The sequence below is a fragment of the Lycium barbarum genome, unplaced genomic scaffold (genome assembly GCF_019175385.1).
Source record: "Lycium barbarum isolate Lr01 unplaced genomic scaffold, ASM1917538v2 unchr_scaffold_02, whole genome shotgun sequence".
Lineage (NCBI taxonomy): Eukaryota > Viridiplantae > Streptophyta > Magnoliopsida > Solanales > Solanaceae > Lycium > Lycium barbarum.
The window spans coordinates 860,819-872,117 of NW_026843399.1; the positions used below are offsets into that span (position 1 = coordinate 860,819).

General features: G+C 41.3%; 1 protein-coding gene across 1 annotated transcript; it reads left to right on the top strand.

The window, feature by feature from the left end:
• The first annotated feature begins 2,520 nt into the window (after positions 1-2,520).
• On the top strand, positions 2,521-7,971 carry LOC132625478 (uncharacterized). The gene is made up of 2 exons (XM_060340136.1): positions 2,521-3,886; positions 7,795-7,971. Exons 1-2 carry the CDS (start codon positions 2,521-2,523, stop codon positions 7,821-7,823), a joined length of 1,395 nt encoding a protein of 464 aa, XP_060196119.1. The 3' UTR covers positions 7,824-7,971.
• Positions 7,972-11,299: the final 3,328 nt, after the last annotated feature.

Consider the following 11,299-nt stretch of genomic DNA (forward strand, 5'->3'; position numbering starts at 1 on the left):
TTATGTCGTAAAAGATTAATTGATAAATGGAATTGGCGTTGAAAAGTGATTTTGGATATTATCGGAAAGTGTATACCCTTGGTATCATTATGTATATCATTGTATATTTAGGGTGCTAGAGACTTTAGATATGAACTTATAATGATGTTAATGAATTCGGAATGAAACGACGTGAGTTAGAATGTTCGTCGTGAACTTTTGATTGTTTTGAAAAATTATGGAACATAATGGATTTTGGTGTAATTTCGTGTATGGTTTGAATTGTAATGAGAATGTGGTTGTATAAGTTTGAATGTGGAAATGAATACAATTATGTAGATGTAGAATTGGAGTTTTGAAAGTTTGAATGGAAGTTGCCAACTTAGATAACAAAGTGGAATTTTGAAGCTAGAATGGCTTGATTGTTGTCTGTGTTGTTTGTTGATGTGTGGGCTGTTGTTGTTGTGTATTTTGAGCCGAGCTACGCCTCGGGGATGTTAGATTTATAGGGGAAATGCTGCCGAAATTTCGGTAGGCAAATATGGAGTTAAAGGCATTTCTGAGCCTAAGAATCTCATTTGGTAACTTTGACCATTTGCAGATTTTTGACGAAACGGGACGAGACATTTGGAGGAGCTTACGACGTCTGTGAGGTATGTAAAGCCTCCCACTCCTTCATTTGGCATATCTTAGTGTGTCAGTCGAATATGAGACCTTCCGGAGCATTTCTGCTCCTCGAAACCCGATCCACAGAAAAGTCACTATTCATTCAATTCTATTGAAGCCTAAAGGCTCCAATTTGGCTAGTATGCCACCATTCGTCCGAAACCTATCGAAATGTGGTCGGGTGACCTAGAAATGATTATGTATGACCCTTGGCATATAAATGCTCAAAAAAAAAATATGCTCGCCACCTCATTTCGAATCGAGGTGGGTCCGCTACCCCAAAAATGCCCGATTTGCCCTTCGGGCCACCTTTGATAACAAAGATATAAATATTACTTCGGAGCTTTGGAACATCTTCCTGCGGGGTAGATTTGGGACAATTCGATACGCTAACTTATACTTCGAATTATATGGACCATTTTGGAAACGCTTTGCGAAATAAAACTTTATGTCGACTAAGTATTCGACTATTTTGTAATACGATATGCTTTATGAATTTACTTGTTTTGAAACACTATTTTGAAAGACGATTTGCATTTGTTTGCTCACGACTCCGTTCGTGCCTTATTATGACTTCGTTCGCCGGTTCCCGGGCCGGTTTTGATTCGTGCGCCATATGATAATTCGGCCGTATGCTGTGTTACGGTTCCCAAGGCTTCGCCATAGGGCCGGGTTCCGTTTGGAGTTATGCTGTGATATGGCTCGGGATGCGATACGCTCACCGATGATTATGATTATGTTCGGGGATGTACGGAGATTTGAAACCTTCTGGTGTTATGCTGTGTGTGGCGCCAGCGTCGGAGTGGCGACCACGTTCTTAAGCGTTTGCATGATTTTACTTGCATAATATATATGTATATGATTTCGATACAGACTTTGACATCTGATTTGCTTTTGATTTCGATTCATATTTCTGTACTCCGTGCTTTACATACTCAGTACATATTCCGTACTGACCCCCTCTCTCCGGGGGCTGCGTTTTATGCCCGCAGGTGCAGATCTTGGTGATCCTCCGCAGTAGGCTCCACTCTTTGCTTTCTCGGAGTACTCTTATTCGATTCGGAGTCCACTCTTGGTACAGACTTCCCTACTCTGTATATATTTTGGATATTTGACAGTTTGGGTACGGCGGGGCCCTGTCTCGCCATATGTTATGTTTTGAATTCGTAGAGGCCTGTAGTCATCTTTGTGGGGTGAGGGTCCTATGTGTATACTGTATGATTTTGCTTTCGGGTCTTAAAGCGGTCTGTTTGATATGATGGCCCCAAATGGCCCTTCTGTATATATCTGTATTTTGACCGGCGATGCCTATTCCGCCGCTTTGTTTGAGTTTGATTTGATATGACCGCTTAAGACATATTTTCGATATAAAGTATACTTGACATAACTTTTGTAAAACTATGAAATCAGTTTGGATTTGGAAACGAATATGCGATTTGGTCTGGGTACCCAGGTAGGGTGCCAGTCGCGGCCCACGGGGCTGGGTCGTGACAAGTAGATTTATGATGTTTGGCATGATAATGTTGTTGTCTAAAGTATTAACTATGTTTGCCAGTTTATGTTTCAAAAAAAAAATATATGGCACTGTTTATATAAGATAGCTAAGGGGTGCTCGGTACAAGTATCGGGTACTCGTCACGGCCCCTAGTCGGGTCGTGACAGAAGTGGTATCAGAGCAGTTCGGTCCTAGGGTTTGTCTACGAGCCGTGTCCAGTAGAGTCTTGTCTATGGGTGTGTAGCGCGCCATACTTATAGACAGGAAGCTACAGGGCATTTAGGGAATGTGACCTTCCTTGTATCCTAAGATCGTGCGATAGAGCTATGCTGGTAGGTTTCCATATTCCTTTTTCCTAATCCAATGCTATGATTTCAGTAATGCCGCCGAAGAGAAAGGCTACGGCAGCCGAGAAGGGCAAGAGGGTGCCCGGTAGTAGGATCGAGCGGGAGCTAGAAGAAGGAGAGTCTCATAATGCAGCTCCCCCTCAGACTGCTCCTATCCCCCCTGCACCGGCAGAGCAGGGAAGAGCTCCAGCTCCAGTCCCACCACCAGCAGCTCCGGGCCAGCAGATGGCAGAGGCCATCCAGCTATTGACCCAGTTAGTTGCCGCACAGGCTCAGCGACAAGATGTGGACCCGGGAGACAGGGCGGTAAGCGCAAGGGCTCGCGACTTTATCACTTTGAGGCCTCCAGAGTTTTATGGATCAAAGCCAGAGGAGGACCCGCAGAACTTTATAGATGAGATGCTGCGGACTCTGAGGATTATACATGCTTCTGACACAGAGTCCGTAGAGTTGGCTTCATACAGGCTGCGGGATGTGGCAGTCCTATGGTACAGCAGTTGGATATCCTCGAGGGGAGCAAATGCACCCCCTCCGGTTTGGCAGGAGTTCACTGAGGCTTTCCTACGACATTTCCTACCGCCAGAGGTTCGACGGGCTCGAGCCGATATGTTCCTGAACCTTAGACAGGGAAATATGAGTGTTCGGGAATACAGTCTTCGTTTCAACTCACTGGCCAGATATGCCCCAGCTATGATAGCAGATAGGGGAGATCATGTGCACCGTTTCGTGAGTGGGCTAGGGCCACATTTGGTTAAAGAATGCTTGACGGCCTCACTCCAGGACGGGATGACTATTACCCGTATCCAGGCCCACGCCCAAAATCTGGAGGAGCAATATCAGCCGCGGAGAGAAGAGCGCTATCCAGACAGGGGTTCCCGAAAGAGAGGCAGGTTTTCCAGGACCAGAAGTGAGTATAGAGGGGGACAGACACAGGGGCAATTCGGGTACTCAGACCAGCCGGTAGCCAGTGCACCTCCTCGAGTTGCAGATAGGGGATTTGACCGTCCTACGGATTCGGGGGCAGGGCAGAGCACCAGAGCTCCGGGATACCAGTATAGAGATGATTCCAGTAGAATGATGCCACCCCCGCCACGGTGTACTCGGTGTGGCAGGCCACACTCAGGACAGTGTTACCGGGATACAGGTGCGTGCTATGCTTGTGGACGGGCCGACCATTTGATGCGAGATTGTCCGCTACGGAATGAGGGGGGCAGAACTCAGCCAGCCGGATCAGCGATCGGTTCATCGTCAACCGTGCGCCCTCGTGGACAGATTTCTCAGGCCCCAACGGGCCGCGGCCGAGGTAGAGGAGGGGCACCTAGTTTAGCCGGTCCTCCACACCGTATATATGCACTGACAGGACGACAGGACCCTGAGCCTCCCGCGGACGCGGCCACAGGTACTTTTCGGCATTTTCTATAATATGTGCATTAATTGATTCGAATTCTATCTTATCCTACCCTGCCTTTGTATTGCCGAACATACTAGGAATTTGGAAATTAGAGCGGAGAATAGCCACCCACGCAGGTAAAAAGTGAATAGTAGTGACCTCGAAGGCTAAAATAGTCATTAAAAGGGAAACACGCGCTACAAGTGCGTTTGAACATTGTCGAGACCCCAACTTACCCCATATTAGGTGCTAAAGGTAGTACGGGGAAGCGGAAGTAAAAATACTAACACTGAAACGCTGAAATGCATCAAAGTTTCAAGGTTAAGCGTGCTCAGGTGGGAGTAATTCCATGATGGGTGACCCCCTGGGAAATATGCTGAGAATTTCGTAAATGTGGAAATAAGAGACGAGTGAAAAAGTAAGTCACCCAGATTAAATTAGGGGTGTGGAAAGTGGTTAGAAACCCCACATGGGTCATATAGGCCGAGACGAACTAAGATAACAGAAGAAAAGGGGAGCCATGATAACAGGAAGCTTTGGGAATAAAGGAGGAAAGTACAGAGGTCACAGGGTGAGACCGATATTGAGCCCACATTAGCTAAGGCAAGGAATCCCTAATATGGTAATATACGGGAATATTTCTAGTGAGGGAATTGACACAGTAGACGTCACGAAGGAAGAAGCACAACTGCGAAGATCGCAAAGAGGGCAACCTAAGCTTCTAAGATGGACATGCTAAGTGACACGAGGCATCTGCGAAGGAGACCTCCCCGAAGTATAATACTATGCTATGAGGCCAGTTCAACATTCGAGGACGAATGTTCTAAAGCGGGGGAGGATGTTATACCCCGCGTTTTATGCAATTGGATAATTCAAGACAATCGCGGGAAGACGACAAGCAAGGCTACATTTTATTGTGTTTGGCATTTGAGTTATTTATGAAGAGTCTAGAAGTGGAAATAATGAGAGAGGTCAAGAGCATAAGGGGAATCCACGACATGACTCGTGAAAATATGAAGGAAGTCGAAGGGCAAAATTGGAAGTTGGAAAAAAAAAATGTGTTTCATTAATTTCAAGAGCTAGCCCAAAATAAAGTTGGGCTTGAAATTTTAATCCAAAGAAGAGAGCCCAACCGGCCATGTTCATGGCCCAAAGCCCATGGGAAATTAAAATACATGGATAAATAAGATGGTTATCCTCATTTTCCTCCATAACTTAAGAAAGTTCAAGAAGAAACTTGAAGGAGAAAAACCAAGCTAGGTTTCGGCCATAGATAAATTTTCCAAGAAAAATTGATAAAATTCCCCTAAAAATCATTTCCTACCAAGCAAAGAGTGCTTAACAAGGTGGAGTAGTCTTTGGAGCAAGAAAGATTCAAGATCCTCCAAGTTTCCAAGAATTAAGCAAGTTGAGGAGTTGAAGAAGAAAGGTGAGTTTTTAATCTTGTTTTGTGTGTTATGAAGGTTTATATGTGTTGTTGTATGCCAAAATGGATGAAACTCATGAAGTAGAGGGAAATAGTATGTGGCCGTGTACCTCTACATAGGTATAGGAACCATGCTTCAATTAATTGGATTAGTTTTTGGTTATTATTTTGGGAATGTTATGTGAAAAGTGGAAGTTGAATGATTTTGGAGAGATTGTAGTTGTGTGTGCATGAGGTTGAAGCCGTGTGGTGTAGTGTGTGTGGTGACCGTGTGTGTGTGTTGTTGTTGTGTAGAGAAAGAGTGAATTAATGTTATTAGTAGCTTGATTGTTGGGTTGTGGATCCTTGTCGCTAACGAATGCTTAATAATTTTTGTGAAGTTGTTGCAATTAGAGACTTGTTTAGGAGTTATATGAATGGAATATGATGTCTCTTTGTATGTATGAATGACAATGACGTTAGTATGGGATTGTCGGAATGTATATTATAAGGTTGATATTGTACTCATTGAAGTTGTATGGCTTTGAAGAAAGTGGCAAATTGATATTATGTGCCTGAATTGGAATATGTGAAGCGCTAGTGTGATTGTCGAATTTTGTTAACCGTTTGGCCGGGTTTGAATTCCCGAGTGGTGTTTGATGAAAATTTGATGAAATTGAATGTCGAGGATGGTATATTTACAGAGGAAATGCTGCCGAAATTTCGGTAGCAAAGTCCTTCCTTAAGATTCTAACTCAAAGTGTACTAATGAAAGTTTTGGTAAACTTGACCAAATTGCAGATTTTGACGACCTTGTGACGCGAAATTGGAGTAGCTAAAGGAGCGGAAAAAGGTATGTAAGGCTTCACCCTTCTTTGTATGGCATGTCCTAGATATAATAAGTCGGGTACAAGCCTCGGGGACAACCCTAATCCCCGGAATCCGCACCTAAAGTTTTCAACTTTTCATTCAATGGAATTGAAGTAGAAAGTGCGTAAAATGATAGGAAGACCTCCTAGACCTCTATAACTTGCGTAAATGGGACCCGATCACCCTAGAACCCCCACAAGTAATGACATGACATGTAATACATGTAAATAGTACACGCTACCTCATCCGGCCCGAGGTGGGCCCGTTACTCCCGGACTTTCCTAAAAGTCTTAGTGGATGTACTTAAAGTGAATCCGAAGGGGACCTTTGATCCCGATCTTGTTACCAAATGGTAAGTACTATGATTCCCCTAACGAGGATGCCCCCAGGATGATAATAATGACCATGACGTTAGAAAAAAAAAAGGAACGCCTATGATACGTACTACCGGAACGACTCTATGACTAAGACGACTAAGCTAAGTATCTTACGCAAACATGAAAGTGTTAAATTAAATTTTGAAACTTATTTATATCTCCAAGCTACGACTTTATTTTCTAAAGGATTTCAAAGCCTGTGAAATTACATCGATGATGCCTCGATCCTATTTTACGTCTACTTTACTATTATTCTCCGTTGTTAGTCCTACCTTAAGATACTCGTTCTTCCAAGGTGAGACAAAACTATAATTAGCATTCCATAATTAAATCGGAGGTCACCGACCTTACGTCACTCCGATGGATATATGATTTTCCTTGGGCTCCCTCGTGTGCTTATATGATGTATAATTATATGAAACATGCATATGTATATAAGAAAGATATAAGTATATGAAGTACGTATATGTATATAAGATAAGTAAATGTATATAAGATATGTATATGTATACAAGCTATGTATATGAACCTGGGCTGGGGGAAAAGGATATATGGGGGAAAGGGAGGGAAATATGTTCACTACCACCTGATCAGCTGGTTTATCATCCCGGACGCGGGGTGCCCGGACGCGGGATATATGGGAGAGCCGATTTATATATATCTACATCGGCGCCATGTGGGTGAGCCGACATTGTTCGGTGCTATGATATGACCTACCATGTCATGACCAGACATGATATGCTATGATACGCTATGACATGATATGCTATGATACGCTATGACATGAAATGCTATGATACACTAAGCTATGCTATGATAGGACAGACTATGCTATGACATGATAAGCTATGATATGATACGATAAGCCATACTATGACGCGATATGCTATGACACGCTATGCTATGACATGATGCGTTAGGATATCATACCCGTGACATGACCAGCTACGATATGATAGGATGCGATACACTACGATAGTGCAGGGCGTAACACGATAAAACGTAACATGATATAAACCCTAGTTCCTATGTCTGCAGAAAAGAAACGTTGTAAAAAGAGAAAGACAAGTCCATATGACAGCCGGCCCGAGAAGGGGCCTCGCTAAGTGCAGGTTATTTTCTTGCCGCATTATCGATCCTATGACTCCCTGATGTTGTTAATCATGCTCTATATTACTGCTTGTATTATTTTCCATGCCTTACATACTCGGTACATTATTCGTACTGACGTCCCTTCTTGTGGGCGCTGCGTTCATGCCACGCAGGTCAGCAGACAGGTGGACGCGATCTTTAGGAGCTTACCAGCAGTACCCCACAGTGCTCCAGTTGTTCCGGAGCTTTATCTCAGCGGTACTATTCTGTATATGTATATTCGGGCACGATAGTACTCGGCCCTTTCTATGTATAAGTATACTATGTCTAGAGGCTCGTAGACAGATATGTACAGTCAGTCGGGTACAGTAGATTTATGATGTTTGGCATGATAATGTTGTTGTCTAAAGTATTAACTATGTTTGCCAGTTTATGTTTCAAAAAAAAAATATATGGCACTGTTTATATAAGATAGCTAAGGGGTGCTCGGTACAAGTATCGGGTACTCGTCACGGCCCCTAGTCGGGTCGTGACATATTTGTTTTAAGCCTTCAAATGAAATCCCTTTTAGAATCTGCCGAAATTCGGGCAGCATCTCCCTTGTTTATATCCCTAGCCCGAAATCGCAATACCAACAAAACAACTGCTATAATAGCACCAACATCAACAACATCATCATCAATACCAAAATATTTCATAAAACATACCACCAGCTGATCAGGTGGTAATGCGTAAATAACGCCTCACCCTTTCCCCATACACCATATGTATATATATATATATATATATATATGTATGTATATATACATATATATGTATATATACATAATATACGCGTATATAACGTCTTCTGGTCACGGGGCAATATGCATACATGTAAATGAATGCAACGCATAAATGTGAACTAACATAATCATGATACACAACTCAGGACCCATGAACAGAAGGGACAATAATAAGAAGGGCACAGGAACATCAAAGACTAAAGTACTCCTAGTGCTTCTAAGAGTAGAGTAATATGGAAGCTCATTTACTCGTTGTTCGCTCATGTCATTGGATCATGCCAAAAAGAAAGAAAGGCAAAGCCTTAACATACCTGGAAGATAATTTCTCGACTTCCCAACTTACTTCGGGTCTCGCAATCTACGTATAAAAGCAGTCGCACTATTATTAGGCTTATTGTCATATATTTGTTTTAAGCCATCAAATGAAATCCCTTTTAGAATCTGCCGAAATTCGGGCAGCATCTCACTTGTTTTTATCCCTAGCCCGAAATCGTAATACCAACAAAACAACTGCTACAATAGCACCAACATCAACAACATCATCATCAATACCAAAATATTCCGTAAAACATACCACCAGCTGATCAGGTGGTAATGCGTAAATAACGCCTCACCCTTTTCCCATACACCATAAATATATATATATATATATATATATATATACATATATATGTATATATACATAATATACGCGTATATTACGTCTTCTGGTCACGGGTCAATATGTATATATGTAAATGAATGCAATGCATAAATGTGAACTAACATAATCATGATACACAACTCAGGACCCATGAACAGAAGGGACAATCATAAGAAGGGTACAGGAACATCAAAGACTAAAGTACTCCTAGTGTTTCTAAGAGTAGAGTAATATGGAAGCTCGTTTACTCGTTGTTCGCTCATATCATAGGATCATGCCAAAAAGAAAGAAAGAAAGGGAAAGCCTTAACATACCTAAAAGATAATTTCTCGACTTCCCAACTTACTTCGGGTCTCGCAATCTACGTATAAAAGCAGTCGCACTATTATTAGGCTTATTGATATATATTTGTTTTAAGCCTTCAAATGAAATCCCTTTTAGAATCTGCCGAAATTCGGGCAGCATCTCCCTTGTTTATATCCCTAGCCCGAAATCGCAATACCAACAAAACAACTGCTACAATAGCACCAACATCAACAACATCATCATCAATACCAAAATATTCCATAAAACATACCACCAGTGTTATATCCTGTATTATATACGTTCAGATATTCCAAGGTAGTCGTGACGAAGTTGAGGGAATGACCATTTCCCAAATGTACTTCAATGTACAAGTGGATTATAAAATATTTACAACATTAGTATCATGGAAATAACGTGGATGGTTAGGGACGAAACGGTAATTTCATAAGGTGTTCATGAAGGTTCTTGAAAGGCCATAGTGGTTGTGTACCCTATGTGGACTAAGACTTACATAAGAAGACACTTAGTCTTCTTTATTCATTTTTGAGAAAACTCAAGAAAATGGGAGAAAATTTTAGATAAGAAAGAAAGGAGGGCTAAGTGTGAATTACAAAAATTATATGGGCCAAAGCTTGCATGGAAAGACATTAGTCTTCCTTATTTAGACTTAAGGAAATTCAAGAAAAAGGAGGAATTTTCTAGAAAAGAATGGAAGCGGTCATGTAGTCATATTTTTGTGTTGAGGGACTTATTCATAAATATGGAAAAAATGGGTGGAAGACTTGTATAAAGTTATTCCAATATTCATTATTTCTCTAGAAATTTCAAGAGAGTGAAGAACAAAAAGAAGAGGAGAAAAACAAGAAGGCATTTCGGCCAAGGGAAAAAAATTCCAAAAAAATTTCAAAACATTTCTTCAAAATCATTTCCTACCAATTAGAGGATCCTTAACAAGGTGGAGTTGTTGTTGGAGCAAGAAAAACTTATATTCTTTCAAGCTACAAAATATAGCCAAGTGAAGAGTTGAAGCAAGAAGGTAAGAATTCATCCTTTTCTTATGTGTTATGGATGTTGTGCATGTTGTAGTGTGTAAAATGAGTGAAATTTATGGAGAATAAGAATGTAAGGGTGTGGCCGTGTGTACCTAGGTAGATGTAGGAAATTATGTTTAATTATTGTGTCTAGCATTGGGTTGTTATTGTTGTGAATGTTATGTCGATAAGAGAAGTTGAATGATTTTGGAAAGGTTGTAGTTATGAATGCATGATGGTGGCCGTGTGGTATATTGTATGTATAACCGTGTGTATGTGTTGAATGGTGGAAGACGATGGGATAATTTTATTTAGTGTTTTGGTTGTTGTTGTATCGTGGATACTATGTTGTTATGGAATGCATAATAATCTTGTGAAGTTGTAGAAGTTGGAGACTTGTGATTGAGGTATTTAAATTGAATATTATGTTCTTGTATGTATGGAGGATAATGTTGTTAGCATGGTATTGTTGGCATATGAATTATAATGTTCTTATTGGAGTTGGAAAGTTTTTGGAAGAAGAAGTAAATTGATTGAATATGGAAATTGTTAGTATTGTTGTTGGCATTGTTGTTGAATTATGTTAATAGTTTGGCCGGGTTTGAATTCCCGGATTGTGTTTGATGAGAATTTGACTAAATTGAATGTCGAGGATGGTATATTTACAGAGGAAATGCTGCCGAAATTTCGGTAGCCAAGTATTACCTTAAGATTTCAACTCTAAGTATACTAATGAGAGTTTTGGTAAAAACGACCAATTTGCAGATTTTGACGAAATTGTGACGTGAATTTGGAATAGCAAAAGGAGCGGAAGGAGGTATGTAAGGCTTCACCCTTCTTTCTATGGCATGTCTTAGTTGTAATAAGTTGGGTACGAGCCTCGGGGACAACTCGGTTCCCCGGAATCCGCACC

What these genes read in the sequence shown, in the direction of transcription:
- LOC132625478 (XM_060340136.1), top strand. Translation starts at nt 2,521, where the DNA reads ATGCCGCCGAAGAGAAAGGCTACGGCAGCCGAGAAGGGCAAGAGGGTG. An exon ending in TCCCGCGGACGCGGCCACAG is followed by an intron (nt 3,887 to 7,794) that starts GTACTTTTCGGC and finishes CATGCCACGCAG; the next exon opens with GTCAGCAGACAGGTGGACGC.